At 66.4% G+C, this 18,333-nt stretch overlaps 9 protein-coding genes across 9 annotated transcripts; 7 read left to right on the forward strand and 2 right to left on the reverse strand.

Annotated features, from left to right (window-relative positions):
- Positions 1-215: 215 nt before the first annotated feature.
- Positions 216-3,434, forward strand: Q8F55_002440 (uncharacterized protein; the record flags this gene model as incomplete). The annotated part of the gene is made up of 3 exons (XM_069351037.1): positions 216-281; positions 1,405-1,827; positions 1,884-3,434. 3 exons carry the CDS (start codon positions 216-218, stop codon positions 3,432-3,434), a joined length of 2,040 nt encoding a protein of 679 aa, XP_069211423.1.
- A 370-nt stretch (positions 3,435-3,804) lies between these two features.
- On the reverse strand, positions 3,805-4,508 carry Q8F55_002441 (mitochondrial 37S ribosomal protein uS13m; the record flags this gene model as incomplete). Its single annotated transcript, XM_069351038.1, has 2 exons — positions 3,805-3,883; positions 4,033-4,508. 2 exons carry the CDS (start codon positions 4,506-4,508, stop codon positions 3,805-3,807), a joined length of 555 nt encoding a protein of 184 aa, XP_069211424.1.
- Positions 4,509-4,758: 250 nt separating this feature from the next.
- On the forward strand, positions 4,759-5,592 carry Q8F55_002442 (uncharacterized protein; the record flags this gene model as incomplete). Its single annotated transcript, XM_069351039.1, has 2 exons — positions 4,759-5,015; positions 5,100-5,592. 2 exons carry the CDS (start codon positions 4,759-4,761, stop codon positions 5,590-5,592), a joined length of 750 nt encoding a protein of 249 aa, XP_069211425.1.
- A 222-nt stretch (positions 5,593-5,814) lies between these two features.
- On the forward strand, positions 5,815-7,326 carry Q8F55_002443 (uncharacterized protein; the record flags this gene model as incomplete). Its single annotated transcript, XM_069351040.1, has 3 exons — positions 5,815-6,960; positions 6,996-7,075; positions 7,194-7,326. 3 exons carry the CDS (start codon positions 5,815-5,817, stop codon positions 7,324-7,326), a joined length of 1,359 nt encoding a protein of 452 aa, XP_069211426.1.
- A 162-nt stretch (positions 7,327-7,488) lies between these two features.
- On the forward strand, positions 7,489-9,347 carry Q8F55_002444 (uncharacterized protein; the record flags this gene model as incomplete). The annotated part of the gene is made up of 5 exons (XM_069351041.1): positions 7,489-8,226; positions 8,264-8,273; positions 8,305-8,378; positions 8,411-9,180; positions 9,215-9,347. 5 exons carry the CDS (start codon positions 7,489-7,491, stop codon positions 9,345-9,347), a joined length of 1,725 nt encoding a protein of 574 aa, XP_069211427.1.
- A 57-nt stretch (positions 9,348-9,404) lies between these two features.
- Positions 9,405-11,011, reverse strand: ALG3 (dolichyl-P-Man:Man(5)GlcNAc(2)-PP-dolichol alpha-1,3-mannosyltransferase; the record flags this gene model as incomplete). Its single annotated transcript, XM_069351042.1, has 6 exons — positions 9,405-9,564; positions 9,609-9,750; positions 9,795-10,228; positions 10,264-10,578; positions 10,622-10,721; positions 10,756-11,011. The coding sequence occupies 6 exons, from the start codon at positions 11,009-11,011 to the stop codon at positions 9,405-9,407; spliced, it is 1,407 nt and encodes a 468-aa protein (XP_069211428.1).
- A 255-nt stretch (positions 11,012-11,266) lies between these two features.
- On the forward strand, positions 11,267-13,887 carry Q8F55_002446 (uncharacterized protein; the record flags this gene model as incomplete). The annotated part of the gene is made up of 3 exons (XM_069351043.1): positions 11,267-11,368; positions 11,423-12,505; positions 12,598-13,887. The coding sequence occupies 3 exons, from the start codon at positions 11,267-11,269 to the stop codon at positions 13,885-13,887; spliced, it is 2,475 nt and encodes an 824-aa protein (XP_069211429.1).
- A 981-nt stretch (positions 13,888-14,868) lies between these two features.
- Positions 14,869-16,568, forward strand: Q8F55_002447 (uncharacterized protein; the record flags this gene model as incomplete). The annotated part of the gene is made up of 2 exons (XM_069351044.1): positions 14,869-15,256; positions 15,292-16,568. The coding sequence occupies 2 exons, from the start codon at positions 14,869-14,871 to the stop codon at positions 16,566-16,568; spliced, it is 1,665 nt and encodes a 554-aa protein (XP_069211430.1).
- A 284-nt stretch (positions 16,569-16,852) lies between these two features.
- Q8F55_002448 (uncharacterized protein) lies at positions 16,853-18,187 on the forward strand (the record flags this gene model as incomplete). Its single annotated transcript, XM_069351045.1, has 3 exons — positions 16,853-16,927; positions 16,973-17,051; positions 17,178-18,187. The coding sequence occupies 3 exons, from the start codon at positions 16,853-16,855 to the stop codon at positions 18,185-18,187; spliced, it is 1,164 nt and encodes a 387-aa protein (XP_069211431.1).
- Between the last annotated feature and the right edge of the window lie 146 nt (positions 18,188-18,333).

The following is an 18,333-nucleotide window of genomic DNA, read 5'->3' on the forward strand; positions in this document are numbered from 1 at the left end:
CCGGAGTCCTGGTCGTTTGCCGCTGCCGCCGCCGCCGCCGCCGACGCACCGCTCGCCCCTCTCCCTCACCCCTCACCCCACCCCACGACTGCCCACACACCACCCATCACCGACACAAACATTCACTTTAACACTGCCCCATGTCCAGAATCCCCGTACCCAACGGCGGACTCCATACCTACGCTCCAAGCTCTCCAAGCGCTACCTCGACAACCATGAGCAGCAGCGCAGCAAACTCGCCCGCTGCAGACACACGGCGAAAGCAGACTCGCCGCGACGAGGTGAGTAGTAGGGTCAAACCCGAGCGAGCGGTTCCTGTGTGTTTGTTTTGTTTTTTCAAACGACGAGACACGTTGGTGGGCTGGTCACCACCACCCGTTTCCACATCGCATCGCATCTACTACGGGTGGTGCGTAGTGCATGCAGCAAGCAGGCATGCAGCACTCAATGCACTAGCTGCTGCTGCTCCACCCGCCGCCGCCTCGTGTCTCACGGATCGCGCCGAGCGGGTCGGGCGTGGACGGGTCCGGGCGCCCTCGGTGCGAACGGTGCCGACTGGGTGGCTCGGCAGTGCTTGGTTGCCTGGTGGTGGCGTTGAATGCCTGCGCCGAGATTGGTAGATTGTGCGGCGAGGCGTCGGTGTGCATGGGCGACAGTGCCAGAGCCCACTTGGTGTCCACCCCCACTTGTCCCGACCCCAGCCGCCAGCCGCCGTCGTCTCCGCACGAGCCGGCGCATATCAGAGAACAAGCGAGTAGAAGGACTGTGCTGTACCCCTCCTCCCCCTTCCCCCCTTGCCTTCCCCCCCTTGCCTCTGCCTTCCCTCCACGCCTTGGCCGTGGCTCATCCCGTCGCGCAATGTCCAACGCTCAGACGAACCCCTCCACGCTCATTCCTGAATCCACCTCGACCTCGATGCCCTCGTCGACTCGGCGCCCCGTCCCACCGGCCGCCCCGCCCGCGCTCGACGCCGACCTCAAACAACGCACGTCTGCCGGATCGACAACGGCGCACTCAAACCCCCTGCCAACGCCTCCCGGGTCGGTGCGCTCGCAAACTTCCCCAATCGTCCCCCCCGTCCTCCTTCCATCCTCGTCGTCGTCGGCGTCGGCGCACGGAACGGCGCCCATCACTCGCACACACTCAAACGGCTCGCGGCAATCCGTGTCCTTCCCCGCCGACCTTGTCACTCCCCCCGCGTCCAAAATCCTGGCATCGCGCCCAACAAACACGCTCGCCACGTTCCCCGAATCGCCCGACATGGTCGACTCAATGACGCCGCCCCTGACCCCCGACGAACTGCCCACTCGTAAACGTTACCACTCGACGGTAAACAAAACGGAAATCACCCCTGCTGGTAAACTAAACCGCTCGGCCTCGTCGAAAATATCTTCAAAATTCCAGTCGCTGCGCAAGAAGATTGAGAGCGAGCTCTCCCGCAAGCGCCCCGGTGGTCGCCATGAGCAGCCGACCCAGTCGACGCCAGGTGGCGCTACCAAGCGCTCCTCCAAGCGCCCCGCCAAGGGTACCGTCGCTGGTCTCCGTCCCAGCCCTGCGCTTACCGTCCCCGAGGGCATGAGCGTCGCCGACGCCTCGCAGCTGTGTGCTGCCAAGCGCACCGACTGTGTCCTCGTCGTCGACGACGAGGAGGGCCTCAGCGGTATCTTCACGGCAAAGGACCTGGCCTTCCGTGTCACGGCCGCTGGCCTCGACCCCCGTCTGACGCCCGTCTCGGCCATCATGACAAAGAACCCCATGGTTACGCGTGACACTACTTCCGCTACCGAGGCGCTGCAGCTCATGGTTAGCCGCCACTTCCGCCACTTGGTGAGTTTTGCCTTTGTTGTTTTGCCTTTTGTCGCCCACGTGCTTACACCCCCAAGCCCGTCTGCAACGAAGACGGCGATGTTGTCGGTCTCCTCGACATTACCAAGGTGTTCCACGATGCTCTTGCCAAGGTTGAGCGTGGCTCGAGTGCCACCCACCAGCTCTCGGCCGCCCTTGCCGGCGTCCAGACTGAGCTTGGCCCTGGCCTCGTTAACAACCCCCAGGCGGCCGCCATGCTCGCCTACGTTGACGCCCTCCGCGACAAGATGGCCCAGCCAGACCTGCTGTCGGTCCTCGACACGAGCCTGCCCCCGCCTACCGTCTCGCCCCGCACGTCGGTTCGTGAGGCCGCTCGTCTCATGAAGGACCGTCGTACCACTGCCGTGTGTGTCCTCGAGACCAACACTGGCACCAGCGCCATCTCGGGTTTGAGCAACCACAATGTTCCGCCCAGGATCGCAGGCATCTTCACGTCCAAGGACATTGTCCTCCGTGTTATCGCCGCTGGTCTTGACGCCTCGCGCTGCAGTGTCGTTCGCGTCATGACCCCCCACCCCGACACGGCCCCTCCTACGATGGTCGTCCAGGACGCTCTGAAGAAGATGCACAACGGCCACTACCTCAACCTTCCTGTCGTTGAGGAGGACGGCCGGTTGATGGGCATTGTTGACGTGCTCAAGCTCACGTACGCCACGCTCGAGCAGATTGACAGCATGAACGACGACCAGACGGCCGAGTCGGGTCCCATGTGGTCCAAGTTCTTCGACACGCTCAACGCTGCTGGCGGTGACGACGACTCTGCGTCCCAGCTGTCGCACAGCGAGCTGCGCGCCGACACGCCGTCCAAGGAGAAGGGCCACAACCGTGGCTTATCAAGTGTTACCTCGCCCATGTCCGAGGTCATGCCTGGGGACTCTGCTTCGGCCGTCAACGAGGTCATCTCGGACATTGGCACCAAGGGTGGTCTGTCGTCGGTGGCTGCGCCTTCGTTGCCAGTTGACGACGGCACGTATGTCTTCAAGTTCAAGACGCCATCAGGCCGCACGCACCGTTTCCAGGCCCGTCATGACAGCTACGAGCTGCTGCACGACATTGTCTACGGCAAGCTGTCCACCGACCCCTTCTTCGACACGCCATCAGACGCGTCTTCCACTGCCGCCGACCCGTCAGTGTTTACCGTCAGCTACACGGACGACGAGGGCGACCTCGTGCAGATGACGGCCGACGGCGATGTGTCGGACGCTGTGCGCATCGCGCGCAGCCACAAGACGGACCGCGTTGTGCTGTTCATCGACGGCGGCAAGAACTGGGAGGACGCGGCACGGTCGACTGGCGGTGCCAAGGCTGTCGAGGCGCTCAAGGAGGTCGAGACGACGCCCAAGGGTGTCGACGAGGCCGAGGAGAAGCTCGAGGAGAAGACGGCCGACCCGGCCGTTGTGCCGACGTACGGCAACCCCAACGTCAAGGCGACCAAGGTTGTTGGGCCCAATGGCGAGGAGCTGCTCTTTGGCGTCCTCCCCAAGGACCTGGCGCTGCCGGCGGCTATTGGCTTCCTCGGCGTCGTGATTGCCGGCGTGTTTGTCGCTTCGCGCGGCGCCAACAAGTAGCGGGGGACGCCGCACCCCCGCGGTGGGTCCACCCGCCATCTGTATTGTATCCGTACGCACCGCACCCCATACAATGACCAGAAAACAACAACAGGGATGGGTTGAGAGATAGTAGCCGCGATAATACGAAGGGAAGTGCTCCATGTATATCGTGATGACTGTGCGGCCGAGCGAGCGAGGGCAGCGAGCGGGCGTGGGCGAGGGACTGCCAGGAAGTCAGGCTGTATCAGTTGCACCGCCACCACACCAACCCCCCCACCACCACCCACACTACCACCTACACCACCCCCACTCCCTCTCGCGCGGAGACCCCCCCCCCCCCACCCATCCCTATGCAAGTGATACATGCCAATGCCAATACGTCCCGTCTCTACTGCATGCCGAGCATCCGCAAGATCTGGCTCGGGGGCTGGGGCACGGGGGCGTCGGAGAGGACCTCGGTGAAGGTGCTGCGTGGGTTAGCGGGGTCGTGGGTTGAGCCGGGGAGCGAGAAGCGGGTGAAGGGAGGTTGCCAGCTAGCGTCGTGCAGGCCAACACCGAGTGACACAGCCTCCCCACCACCCCCCCTCGCTCGCTGCGCTCGCTCACTCGCACTCACCTAAACTTGGACGACGGCGCGCGGTTCAACCTGCGCGCGGTGCGCGCGTTCGTCTGCGTGTTCTGACCGCGGACAGGCAGGCCCATGGCGTGCCTGCGGCCGCGGTACGTTCCAATATGGCGGTGGTGCATGATGTCGGCGTGGCGCTGGCGGCGGAGGTCGACCTCGATCTTGATCGAGTTGAGGGGGTCGTCCTGGGGCCCGGCGGCGGCCGCCTCCTTCGCCGCAGAGGGGGACGGCGCCTTCCCGGGCGCGGCGAGCGCGAGCTTGACCGGCGGCGTGGAGGAGGACGGCGCGGACAGGTACGCCGACAGCGCGGTGATCTGCTGCTCTGTGAGGCTGGAGACGAGCGCCTCGTTCGGGATCGAGAGGCGCGCAAGCACGCGCGAGGACGTCGCGTAGCTGATGCCGTAGAAGGACCGCAGGGCGATGCGCACCAGGTTGTGTTCTGGGAGGTGGTGGCCGAGGAGGTGCATGTGGGGCGGGGTGGGGGGGGGGGGGGTTGGGTTGGGTTGTGGTTGTGGTTGTTGCTCGACGTCCATCTCAAAAGTCAGGCCAGGCTTGCAGACGTCGGAAGGGCCGGAGCGAGGGCGCCACAAAGCGTGGCGGGAGAAAATTCCGCCCGCCAGCGTTGGTCCTGGGTGGGCTTGGAGGGTGCTTGCTGCAATCTCGAGATTTCGAGCGCGATCATCTCCGCAACGACAACAAAGTCGCCCACACACCGCCATGCACCCAACAGCACTCGCACACGGCCTGCGCAACGGCCCCGTCGCCGTCCCGACCGCCGCGGCCTTCGCCCTCGTCCGCGACCTCCTCGCCGAACGGCCACGGCACTTTCGCGAGCTCCTCCTCGCCGGCGTCGGGCTCGAGCCCACGCCCGCGACCGTCAACCCCGCCAGCGCGCGCATGAAGGGCAAGGGCAAGGCCGTGCTCGAGGACACGGTGGTGCCTGTTCCGGAGGAGCACCCGTTTAGGTCTGCTAGGTGAGTCGCCCACCGGCCCCGCCGGCTCGGCCACCGTGGCGCCGAGTCGCCGTCCTGGCGGACGCCGACTGACGCACGCCACAGCTACCTCAAGAAGCACATCCTCCCCGTGCTCGCATCCCAGGGCCTGGTCGCAAAGGACTGGCGCGTCGCGGCGCCCGGCTCGGCCCTCGAGCGCGTGTCGCACCCGCACACGGACCGCATACACGCCATGTGGGTGCTGCAGACCGAGGGCGACGCGCAGCGGCGGTGGGACGCGCTCACGAGCGGGACCGTCACGCGCCGCCTGCTCAGCGAGGCCGGGCTCGAGGTCGCGCTCGAGGCCAAGGCCGCCAAGAAGGCGGCGCGGGAGGCGGCGTTCGCCCGCGGCGAGGCGGAGCGCACCGACAAGGAGGTGATGGCGTGGGAGGGCAGGCCGAAGGGCTTCACCGTCCGCGCTGAGCGCCTCCACCTCAACCGCCGCCGCCAGCGCCGCCGCGACTTCAAGGAGGAGCACGCTGCGAGCCGGGCTGCCGAGCGCGACGCGGCGGCCAACATGGCCAAGGAGCTGTTGGCCGAGCTGCGCGGGCCTGCGTAGGGGGAGGGGCGAGGGCGGTAGGGCGTGGCGTGGCGTAGCATTGCATGCATAGGCATAGGTCGTGACCTGGGGAGGGGGAGGAGGGAGGGGAGGGGAGGGGGGGGGGACGGAGGGAGGGAGAGGGAGAGGGGAGAAGGAGCGGGAGACGGTCGCGACCAAGTGGCACATCGCAACCCATCCCCTCCTCTCTCCTGTCCAACCACCCCACCTCCTTGAATCTTGATGCCCCAGGCAAACGGGTACACTGACGCGTCTGACGCCTCTGACGCCAGCTCTGACACCGAGGTGGTTACGCCCGAGGACGCGGCCGACGAGCAAGCCCACGCCGCCGACGCCGACGCCGACGCCGACACCGCAGCCCACGCCGCAGCCCACGCAGCCCTCGACTCCATCGCGGCGGCGTACATCCCCACCATGCTCCCGTCGTTCGCCTACGCTCCCAGGGCAGAGGACCTCACCGTGCCGGCCTGGGTCGGGGCGCTGGCGCCGGCACCGGCGCAATCGCCACAGGCTCAACGTCCCCAGCCCGCACCGCCCGCACCGCCCGCACCACGCCGCCGCATCGCGCCAGAGCACGACCCCCGCCGCCTCGGCCCGAGGGACCCGCGCGAGCGGAGCCCAGCGCGCACGCGGCTGCCGCCCGCCGCCGCGCCGTTCCCTCTACGTGCACGCAGCCCGCCGGCCCCGGCCCCGAGGGCGCCGTCCAACGGCGAGCGCCGGCTCCCCCCGCCCCCGCTGCTCGCGCCTGCCCCCGTGCGCGACTGGCCGCCTCCCTTCCTCCGGGGCGGGCGGCGCCGCGCCGTCCCCCGCCCCGCCGCGACCACCCACGCCCTCCCCCTCCGCCCCGGCCCGCTGACGTACGCGGCGCTCGACGCGCGCCTGCGCGCGCCGGCGGGCAACACCTTCCTGCGCGTGCACTCGCCCGCCACGCGCGCGCGGCTCGAGTGGACCGGCGTCCTCGCGTCGTCGGGGTTCAGCTGTTCGCGCGCGTACGCCGGCCTCTCGCCCGCGAGCTACGCTGGCTCGCGCGCCGCGCTCGGCTACGGCGCGGGGTGGGTGCCTGGGCCGTATCTCGCGGCCGAGGCCGCGCGGCACGTGCTCGCCCAGCCGCCCGAGGACGGGGCGGTGTGGATCAGCGCGACGGCGTCTTTGCCTTGGGCGGTGTGGGCCGTCGCGAGGGCCCTCGCTGCGGGAGAGGGGACGGTGCGCACGGCCGTGATTGTGCCGACGGGCGAGGTCGTTGTGCCCGCCTCGCGCGTGGCGCTGCCACCCCCGGCGGCGGGGAGGGCGAAAGAGGCGGCCGAGGTGCTCTTCTTCGCGCGTGTGTTCGGGGGCAGCGTGCTCGCCGACCTGGTCTGGACGGCCGAGGTGAGCGCTGTGAAGGGCACGCACGCTGACGCTAGGCCCTGCCCCTCGCCCTGCCGGCGCGCTTCTGGAAGACTCGCGCGCGGCGCCCGCTCGTCGGGTCCTGGCTCGACTGCCTGTCCTTCGATCCGCAGAGTCGTTCGAGCGCGCGCTCGCCTGCCTCGCGCGCGGGGGCGACGCGTGGCCCGAGCAGCCGGTGCACTCGTGAACTGGCCATGCGACAAAGCTGACGGCAGGATGGGGCACGCCTGGCCCCCCGCCCCCGCGGCCGATGCCGACGCGCTGCCTGAGGACATGGCGCTCCTCCGCTTGAGCCCGCGCGGGCTGCAGACGCCGCTGGAGCCGGAGCGCTCCTTCCTGCTCTGGTGAGCTTCATGGTCTGGTCCAAGCTGACGCCAGATTGGTGCCACGACCAACCGCCACACGCCTTGTTTTCATTGCGTCATTCCTCAGATCTAATCTCGTCAACCCATCTTGTAGCGACACATGCAACTCTACTTGACTCTTGCCTCTTGCCTCTTCCCATCCACAATGCTGCGGCCCCCGCTGCGCCCGTCCGCGTCCTCCTCCTCCTCAGTGTCACGCTCGCACTCACCTCCGCGCGCCCCGCCCGTCGTACCCCTCTTCGCCGAGCTCGCGTTCTACGTCGTGCCCTCCAAGCTCGAGGGGCGCATCGCGTCCGTCTACGCGCAGATTGACGCGCTCGGCGGGCGGCGCGTCGCCGGCCCAGAAGAGGCAGACTACGTCCTCACGGCGCTGCACGGCCTCCCGCGCCTCCAGCGCGCTCTAGGGCCCAACCTCGGCGCGCTCAACCTCCTCCGCGTCGAGTTCGTCGCCGACACGTACGCGCGCGCCGTGGCCCCTGCCTCGTTCCCCCGCCTCCCAGCTTGGGCAGCGTACCGTGTCGCCACGCGAAAGCGCTCCCCGAGCGTCGAGGTGCTCGACGGCCCTCCGGCCAAGAAGGCGAGGGGCGCGAGCGAGGTCGGAGCCGTCGCAGCGAGCGAGGGCGGAGCCGGCTTTGGCGACTGGGACGCGGCGCAGCCGCCCGACGTCGCGCCATACACACCGGCCATGCCGTTCAAGGACATTCCGCGCCTCGCGTGCGAGCGCCCGTGCCCGCTGACCTGCCCGAACCAGGATATCGTGGGTCGCGTCCGCGGCTGGGCTGACGAGATGATCGACGCGATCAAGCCCATCTTCGAGGAGCGCGAGTACGACGAGCCCGACCAGCTCAACTCGAACGTGCTGAGCTATCGCCGAAGCATGAGCGTGGGTGCTGGGTCGGGGGTGCTGACGCTGACGGCAGATCATGAAGTGTGCGTCTGGCACGGGACACGCTGACGCCAGCCGCGCCGCGCCGCTTCACGTCGGGCAAGGACGCGAGGCAGCTCAACGGCATCGGGGACAAGGTCGCCGCCAGGGTGGGTGGGGTGTATCGCAGCAACTTACCCAGATCGACGAGTACCTCGCCACCGGGGCCGTGGCCGAGTCGGATGCGATCCTGTCCTCGACAAGGTTTAAAGCCCTGCGCCTCTTCTCGACGATATACACCATCGGCAGGCCGACCGCAGCCGACCTGTACGACAAGAAGGGCTGCCGCACGCTGTCCGACGTGGAGGCACATTACTGCAGCGATACGCCCGCCGACGACGAGCTCTCGGCGAAAGAGCTGCGCGCGCGCGACGCCCGCCGGATAAGCGGGACCATGACGCGCGGCGAGGTCGTGCGCGACTGGATCGGCCTGCGCGCCGACCTCGACGCCAGCATCCCCCGCGACGAGGTGGAAGCCATCGGCGCGTGCGTCGCCGAGCAGCTCGACGCCCTCTGTCCGGGGTGCGAGCAGACCATCTGCGGCGGGTATCGGCGGGGGAAGAAGGCGTCCAACGACGTGGACGTCATCTTCCGCCCGCCACGCGCCGGGCTGGACGAGCGCCTCGTCCGGCGGCTGTACGCGCGCCTCGCGGCGCTCGGCATCGTGACCCACGTGCTCCACGTCTCCACGCTCGACCACACGACCCCGCTCCACGCCCACCCCGGCAACTTTGACAACCTCGACAAGGCGTTCGTCATCCTCCGCCTCCCGCCGAGCGCCGACTGCCCCGCCCCGCTCCACCGCCGCGTCGACCTCATATGCGCCCCGCCGGAGCGGTACGCCGCCGCCGTGCTCTCGTGGTCGGGCAGCATGATGTTCGAGCGCGACCTGCGCCGCTATGTCGAGGCGAGGTGCGTGGGTGTGGCCGGGCGTGCTGACGCGCAGAGGGCTCAAGTTCCGCGCGGGGCTGATCGACGCCAAGACGAACGAGGAGATCAACTTTGCCACCGAGCGCGAGATATTCGCCCACGTCGGGCTGAGATACGTCCCGCCAGAGCTGAGGAACGCCGATGGGTAGTGCCTGCTATGCTGTATCATATGCATCTCTTGTAGCTGTCTAGATTACTGCGTGGGATTACTTGCGCTTGGTGAGCGGCGTGACAACGGGCGGGCGCGGCCCCTTGAACCACAGCCCCGCGAGGATGGCCAGGTGGACGGCGAGCATGGCCAGCGAGCTCCGGCTCGTCGACGGGTACGTGAGCCACGCCTTCTCCAGGAGTGCAATGAAGCCGAGGCTGTGGGTGAGCTGGGTTGCCATGAAGGGATAGAGTCAGCTCACATGATAACAGGCTCGCCCCAGCCACCACCGAGGTACAGCAGCAGCGGCAGCTGGTGGAAGTACCACGCGTGGAACTGGTAGTGCAGGCTGCGAGCAAACGTCATGCCGATGAGGTTGGACGTGAAGAGCACGAGGGGGATGTCTGAGGGGTTAGCAGGTGAAAGTCTTCCAGTCAGCGACACCTACGTGAGCTGGGAAGCTGGCCCAGAGGCACAGCGGCGCGGAACGACGCCTTGACGCTCCCCAGGCCGCGCTTGAGCACGGCCGCCGAGCCGCCCGGCACCGGGTTCCACCTGAACCACCCGAATGCGACGAGCGTAGCGACGTGCGCGATGAGAAGGCCCCGGGCAAAGCCCTTGGAAAGGAACGTCTCCTCGCTCACGAACCGCCAGTTGACGGTCCACTTGTACATGAACTGGCGCGAGAAGTCGAACGCCGAGGTGAAGTAGGCCCGTGCGTTGTCGGCCGTGTCGAGGAAGTAGAAGCCAGGGAGGGCGACCTGCGTGATGGCGATGAGGACGACCGAGTCTACTGTGCCGAACGCGCCGCGGTTCTGGAACAGGATGACCAGGAGGCCGGGGAGCGTCAGGAGGATGTTCATCTTGACGCCGAGGGCGAGGCTGGTGGGTTAGACTGCGACAACCATGGTACCCACGAGTACACCAGCGACGCTACCTTCCACCAGCCGGTCTGGAAGAGGATGACCGAGGCGTAGAAGATGAGCATCGCGAAGGGGTCGTTGAACAGCCGCAGGAGGTAGATAGAGTGCGAGCGCTTGGAGAAGACGAGCGGGATGAGGATCCATTGCGGGATGTGCTTGCTCCGCCCGGCGAGGAAGTAGATGGTGGATACGAGCACCAGGGTAACAGACTCGACGAGAAGGAAGATGAGCTGGGCCGGGCGTTCACGACCAGCCGCGGGCAGCAGCTTGTACAGCGCCGTGTAGAGGTACAGATGGAGGGCGGGGTATCTGTAGCGTCAGCAGGTGGTTGCCCAGTGATTCTTCCACCTACACCAATGGACCCGTCTCTCCCTCGAGCTTGGAGTAGTCCCTCTCGCCGGCGAGGAACCCGTCCACCTGCTGCATGTACGCGTCCCAGTCGATCTTTGTGTCTGCCGGTCAGCTGGGCACCGAGCAGAAACGTACATGGAATCTTCCAGATGATGACCAGTCCGATGGCGAACTGGAAGGCGAGCAGGCCGGCAGCCAGAATCCAGAAGTACGCGCGGTCGAGGAGCAGGGCGCGGACAGTGCCGACCGGGTCGCTGAACAGGCCCGTCACAAGCTCCGTCACGAGCTCGACGGTCGACTTGGAGCCCGAGGGCCGCGAGGCGCGGGGGACCGGCGGCGCCGGCCCTCTCGTCGACTGATTCGTCGCGGATGGCTTTGGCGTCGGTGCCATGTCTGTTGCGTGTGCGTGGGACAGTGTGCGATGGAGATATGAGAAGTCGCGACGCACAGCGGGCCGCCGACTCTCATGTCGGTCATGGACACGACAATGACGCGCAGGCGACACGTGGAAAAGTGTGGGGACCCCGGTCGTGCCTGGGGAGCCGTGCGAGCGCGACTTTGGGACGGCGACTCGCGCGTCGTTGTCCACAGTCGCCATTGCACTCACTCCCCTCGCCTCTGCAAGTTTCTGCGCACCACAGCAAACATGGGAGCAGTAGCCGACGTACTGAGCTCCCCGGGCCACCCCGAAGTGGTCGAGCGCATCCTCGAGTTCCTTGACCACCGCTCGATATTGAGCGCGAGTGCTGTGAGTCCCAAGTTTCGTTTGTGTCTGTTGCCGTGGACACTGTTGACACCGCAGACATGTGTCAACATCAACGACGTCGTGATCGGCTCGTCGAGGGTGCAGTTTATCCTCAGGCAGGCGTTGTACGCGCTCCCGTCGACCTATGCGCAGTTCGCCCCGCGCATCCCCGTCGGTACCCTCGTTGACCGCCTGGCCGACACTCAGCGGCGCTGGGCCGAGCTCCAGCCGAAACGTATCGACGTCATCGAGCCCGAGCCCGAGATGTTTCGAGTTATCGCGACGCAGGGGATCCTGGTCACCGCGCACTACTGCGACCAGGACAAGCCGCGGTATAACCCGGGCTACGCGACGAGTGAGAGTAGCCGCGGCGACGACGACGATGACGACGACGATGATGAGGACTGGGACGAGGACATGGACAGCCCCGACAGCGATGAGGATGACGAAGACGATGATATCAGTGTCGAAGGCCACGGCCCCATCATCGACGTCCTCCACCCCAACGTGCCGATGGACGACGGAGCAGAAGGGTGGGAGACAGACGACAGCGACATCGACGTCGAAGTTGTCGACGACGATAACATGTTCGACAACGACGGATGGTCCACTGGCTCCGATTCCGACTCGGACGATGAGGGCCTGGACGACGTCGAGGCTGGAAAAAGCTGGACAGTGTATGATGTCGGGCTGCTGCGGGAGGCCGACCCTGCGGTCAAACTCGAAGACGCCGTGCCGCACTGGACATTCAAGACCGACGCCAAGTTCAACGATATTGCGGCCTCCCGCAACGGCAATGTCGTGGCGGTTAATGAGTTGGACATCGAGGACACACAGGACGACCAAGGGCAGCCGAATGGCGCTCGCATCGTCAGCACCATCCACTTCTATGTCCTGGTCCCAAACACTCCTGGCGATAGCTCCGAGCCCATGAGTGCCATCCCGCACCCCACGAACGACTTGATTCAATGGACAACCTACAGCACAACCCCAGTCTTGACTCCCGGAATCGACCATACGTGGGCGGCGATGCCATACTACTTCCACATCGCGTTTGGCAGGGACGATACCATCGTGGCTACAAGCATCACGCAACGGCAAGTGAAGGTGTTCCGCTGGAAGACCGGCGAGCTGCTCTACGTAAGTACATTTGGGCGGTGCCACTGGGCGTAATCTGCGCAACCTTCCAGCGGAGAATGCATTCAAGACGCGACAACTGATACATACCTCAGGACACCGACATCGCCGATGAATCGACACTGGGTCGCCCTAGGTACATTCCGGCTGGTGAAGATCTCCTCCTTCTCGGCAAGCGACCAATGTTTGCGTCCGAGTTGTTCGAGGCAATGACGTCCAAAGACGACGCATCGAAAGACGCCGCCCCGTCAGCGCCCGCCAAGCGCAAGCCGAAGGCCGACTACGCCGACAATGTTGAAACGGAGGGCTGGACCGACGAGGAGGAAGAAGACGAGGGGGGAAACGATGACCTTGACATGGACACAGATTCCAATGCGCTAGACACTTCGTCGGACGCCATTCAGCTACTTCTCTACACTCAAGCTGGCGGGGCAGGTGTCGGTCATGAGGGCGAGGGCTCCGAGTGGCCAGGCAAGCCTTACATCAAGCATTCCGGTAGTAGTGGAGCTCTTATCCATGCCGTCGGCGATATCACGTTCCCTGTCGAAGCTTACGAGTTCGATCGTCCCGGGCCTCAGACTGTGCGGGACGACGTCCTCAGAGACGAGCAGTTCTCCCAGTATGAGGTCCCCTACCTCAACACGTCCCTCCAGTACGCAATGGACGACAGTGATGGGCGGCTCTTGGTCATCTCCACCTCCAACGAGGACGAGTTGATGTCGTACAGCGCGACAATTCGATACGATGAGCTGCGCAAGCGCCTCGGGGCCGCCACTGCGCCCCTTGCAGCCAAGGATTGGGCCGACCTCGTCCACTGGGATGAGTGGCTGTGGTCGGACGTACACATCGCCACCACTGGTCTGCGGGTCGCCTTGGTCGAGGAATTCGAAGCCAGGCGACGCTCGGACGTGCGAGGCCAGCAGCGGGTCACGCTCCGAGTCGACGACGTGCGCTGGGACGCAGCCCGTGCCGTTGGAGTGCATCCCTCCCCGCTCGGCTCGCGCTTCGCACCCGCACCGGAGGTTCAAGCGCTCACGACGACCGCGCAATCAACGACGCTGGAGAGGGGCGGTGAGGCGCGGTTCGCCCTCTCTGCCGGATGGGACGTGAGCCGCCGCGCCGGCGACATGTTCAAGCCGACCCTACTCACGGACCCGGAGAATCCCGAGTTCTGGGAAGCGGAGATGAAAGTGGAGATGACCTCTCTGCGGGACTACGACGATCGGTATGGGTTCGGCGAGCTCGAGGTGCCTCACCTCGCGCGCAAGAGCGCGGCTGCAGAGCTTGTGTACTCGAAGCACCTGGGTGTGGTGGTCGGCGTGCAGGTCGACGCCGACCACATGTACCTAAACATGCGGCGCAAGGTGGTTGTTCTTAGCTTTTAGTAGGGCGGGGCGTGGGGAGGTAGAAGGGAATGTCACGAGCTGTGCCAGATTGGGCTGCGAGACGTTGTAACTCGATCCCGGCAGCACCCATGACTTGATCACAGTAGGAGGCGCGGTGACAGTGACCAACAGCAAGCAACAGTCGCGGCACTCTACCGAAACCCAGTTTCACATTGATACCCAAACGACAACACCCATCACGCGCAATGCAACACACCTTGTTTCCTCGGTTGTCGCCACTGTGGTCTGGATACACCTGTCTCCTGGAAAGCAGGCAAGCCGCAATCTCCTCGGTTCCCCACACGCCTCTTCCCCAGACCCCAGACCCTCCCCGCACTGACCTGGAGTTCGATTCCAGACTCCGAGTGCTCTTTCCTCTCGGCCTGGTCGCAGGCGGTAGTCGGCGGCGGCAGTCGGCATCGGATACGCGGATACCGTGACTGGCGCGGCAGTCTCCGGGGTAGACGAGTGGCGGCTTGGCATCGGGGCCACGCTCGGCGGTGTGGCGCCTGTTATCGCCCGGGGTCGGGCCGCCCCCGGGCCGCATCAGGCGCGGTCACATGAGCGCTCGCTGACCCAAACCCAATGACAGCGACGGCGGGCGCGCGGCGGCGTGTCGGCCTACGCCGCCGCGCCGAGACCAGGCCCGCGGCGAAGCGTACCCGGGTGCCGCCTTTGCGGCATTGCGGCATCCCGGGTGTGCTGCTCCCTTGGTCTATGCACCCGACGCATCCAGTATCAGTGCTGCAGTGCGGCCAGCGCCGAGCTTTGGCGGGCGGGGGTGGAGTAGGTGGGTGGAGGCGGAGTCGCCGAGGGCGGTGGCAGGTGGCAGGCCCACTGTGGCAGCTCGCCAGCGTCGGCAGTCGCGTATGCGTACCTCGGCGGCTCGGCGGCGCGGTGACGAGCCGCTCGAGAATAAAAGGTAGCCGCGCCGCGGGGACCCACTGCCCCCACATCCCCCTCCGCACCCCCAGACACGCCATGACAATCTACGACGCCGAGAAGACGGGGACCGACCCGCCCGCCATCGTCCCGGTCGAGTCCAAGGCCGACCGCGACCTTGCGGCGGCCACAGCCAACCTCGCACACACGACCGAGGGCGAGCACGGCACGCGGGGCGTGCTCAAGCCGCGCGTCGTGTCCATGATCGCCATCGCGGGGTGTATTGGCACGGGCCTCTTCCTCGGCTCTGGCGCGGCCCTCGTCAACGGCGGGCCGGTGGGCTTCTTTCTCGGCTACACTATCATGGGGTGCCTGGTCGGCATGATGATGTACACGCTCGGCGAGATGACGTGCTTCGCGCCGAATATCGGCGGCTTTATCGAGATGGGCAACCGCTACATCGACCCTGCGTACGGCGCCATGATGGGTACGTCCGTGGCAGGGTACGACGGCTGACGCCAGGGCTCAACTACATCTTCCAGGTTGGCATCGGCGTGCCGGCCGAACTGTCGGCGCTGTCCACGCTCGTAGGGTACTGGGACAAGAACCACGCCCACGCCGGCGCGTACATCACCGTGTTCCTCGTCTGGGCGGTGGCGAGCAACGTCGTCGGCGTGCGGTGGTACGGCGAGATCGAGTTCTTCTTCGCCTGCCTCAAGTTTGGGACTTTGGTCGGGCTCATCCTCTTCGGCCTGATCGCGGATCTCGGCGGCGTGCCGCCCAAGCGCGAGTTTATCGGCGGCAAGCACTGGCGCAGCGACCCGTGGAACGACAACTTCAAGGGGCTCGGCCTGCCCGTCAACCTGAGCCGCTTCCTCGGCTTCTGGAGCGTTTTCACCAAGGCGGCGTTCGCGTACGCCACGACCGAGGGCGTGGCGGTCCTCGCGGGCGAGGCACACAACCCGCGCAAGACGATGCGCACCGCCATCCGCACCGTCTTCTACCGCATCGTCGGCATCTACATGCTCTCGGTGCTCGTCATCAGCCTCAACGTCTCGCAGCACAGCCCCGAGCTGCTCTCCGCCGTCGCGCTGGGCGGGCACGACGCGGCAAGCTCGCCCTTCGTCGTCATCTGCACCCAGACGGGCGTGCGCGTCCTCCCGCACATCATCAACGCGGTGGTGGTTACGTCGGCGGCGAGCTCGACCGCCGAGAACCTGTACGCGTGCAGCCGGACCATGGTCGCGCTGGCGCGCCAGCGCGCGCTCCCCCGCATCTTCTTGAAGACCGACAGGCTCGGCACGCCAATTGTCGCGGTGGGCGCAGCCAGCGCGATCGGCCTCCTCGCCTACCTCTCCCTCTCGAGCGGCAGCAACCAGGTCTTCCTGTGGCTGTCCAACCTCGGCGCGCTGTCGTCGCTCATCAACTGGACGAGCATCTGCCTCTGCTTCCTGCGCTTTCAGAAGGCACTGCGCGTGCAGGGCATCGACAGGCGCAAGCTCCCCCTCAGGTCCTGGTGCCAGCCGTACATGGCCTGGGTGTGCATCGTCTTCTTCTCCCTCGTCGTCGTCTTCTCGAGCTTCACGGCCTTCCTCGGCGGGTTCAAGGTCATCGACTTTGTCGCAGGGTACATCACGCTCCCGTTCCTGCTCGTCTTCTTCGTGGGGTACAAGGTGCTGCGTAAGACCAAGATGGTCGATCTGAATGAGATTGACCTGAGCGATGGGCCGGCCGAGGCGCTCGAGGGGACGCGGTATGACCGGTGGGGCGAGGCGCAGGTGGCGATGTACACGCAGTAGCAGGAGCAGTACGACAAGTTATGCAGGATGTGCCCGGCCGGAGCCTCACGTCGCCGTTATCAGCGACGGCATGCTATAACAAGAGGCAGCGCAGCAAAGTCCGGCGACCAAGCTCCTGCCACCATCCGTCCACCACCGGGCCGGACCGACGCCAGGCACAACCCACCGAGGCTCCGGCATCCGGACCGGCGCCGGACGCGGCTCCCCTCCATTCCATCCCTCTAGCTTTTATCCCACTCGTGTTTTCTTTGCATCGCCCACTCACTCACCCACTCACCCATACAATGACCATCCCCAGCTTTGAAGGACGGAGCACGCAGAAGGCGGCCGTGTGCCACGGCGCGGTGGACCTGCGGATCGTGGGTGGCGCGGCCTTGGGCGAACGTGGGTGCTGACGCGCGCAGGAGGACAAGCCGATCAAGGCGCCCGAGGAGGGGCAGGCGCAGATCGCCATGGGCGTGACTGGGCTGTGTGGCTCTGATCGTGAGTCGCGTGGGGTGGGGTGGGGTGGTGGAGGGCTGGTGGCTGCTTGCCTCGTCATGGCTTGCTGGCCGAGCCCGACCCCCGCTGCCCGCGGCGTCGCTCGCCGCGCTCGCTAACACCCCCCAGTGCACTACTACGTCGCCGGCGCCAACGGCACGTTCAAGATCCAGGCGCCCATGGTGCTCGGCCACGAATCCTGCGGCATCATCACGGCCCTGCCGCCCAACTACGCCGACCACCTCGCCGTCGGCGACCGCGTCGCGCTCGAGGTCGGCATCAACTGCAAGAACTGCCACTACTGCAAGATTGGGCGCTACAACCTGTGCAAGGGCATGCGCTTTGCGTCCAGCGCAAAGACCTTCCCCCACCTCGACGGCACGCTGTGCGAGGTCATGACGCACCCCGTCGACCTGCTGCACAAGCTGCCGGCTGGGCTCGACCTCCCGCTCGCCGCGCTCGCCGAGCCCCTCAGCGTCGTGCTGCACGCGTACCGCCGCGCGCAGCTGCAGCCCGGCGCGCGCGTGCTCGTGCTCGGCGCCGGCGCGGTCGGCCTCCTCGCCGCGGCGCTGGCCAAGGCGAGCGGCGCGACGACCGTCGTCGCCGTCGACATTGAGCAGGGCAAGCTCGACTTCGCGGCCTCCCAGGGCTGGGTTACCGGCACGCACCTGCTCCCCCGGGGCGCGCGCGTCTCCGGGCTCGAGGCCCTCGAGGTCGCCAAGACCCAGTGGGAGGGGCTCGCGGCCGACGAGGTGGTCGCCAGCGTCGAGGGGCTGAGCGAGGGCTTTGACGCCGTCTTCGAGTGCACCGGCGTCGAATCGTGCATGCAGCTCGCGGTCCTCGCCGCTGCGCCAGGCACAAAGGTGCTCTACGTCGGCATGGGGACGGCCAACCTCACGCTCCCGATCGGCCCGTCCATGATCCGCGAGGTCGACCTCATCGGCGTCTTCCGCTACTGCAACACGTACCCCGAGGCCCTGGCCCTCCTCGGGTCCGGCAAGCTCGGCGACGTGAGCAAGATGATCACGCAGCGGTATCCCCTCGAGCGCGCCGTCGAGGCGTTCGAGGACCTCCGCCGCGGCAGGGACAAGGACGGCAACACGGTCATCAAGGCCGTCGTCGGCAACTTTGAGCTCTAGTAGGCGCCGCGCGCCGCGCGCCGCGCCGCGCCGTCTGTATTGGAAACAAACGCTTGTTGTGATCAGTCTATGCATTCCTAGCAATTACGGTGCGCCTAGTCTATGGCGTCTATCTGCCGGCCGCCCGGCCCCCCGGCCCCGCCCCC

This window comes from Vanrija albida, assembly GCF_041260175.1.
Source record: "Vanrija albida strain AlHP1 chromosome Unknown contig_2, whole genome shotgun sequence".
NCBI classification, from domain to species: Eukaryota; Fungi; Basidiomycota; class Tremellomycetes; order Trichosporonales; family Trichosporonaceae; genus Vanrija; species Vanrija albida.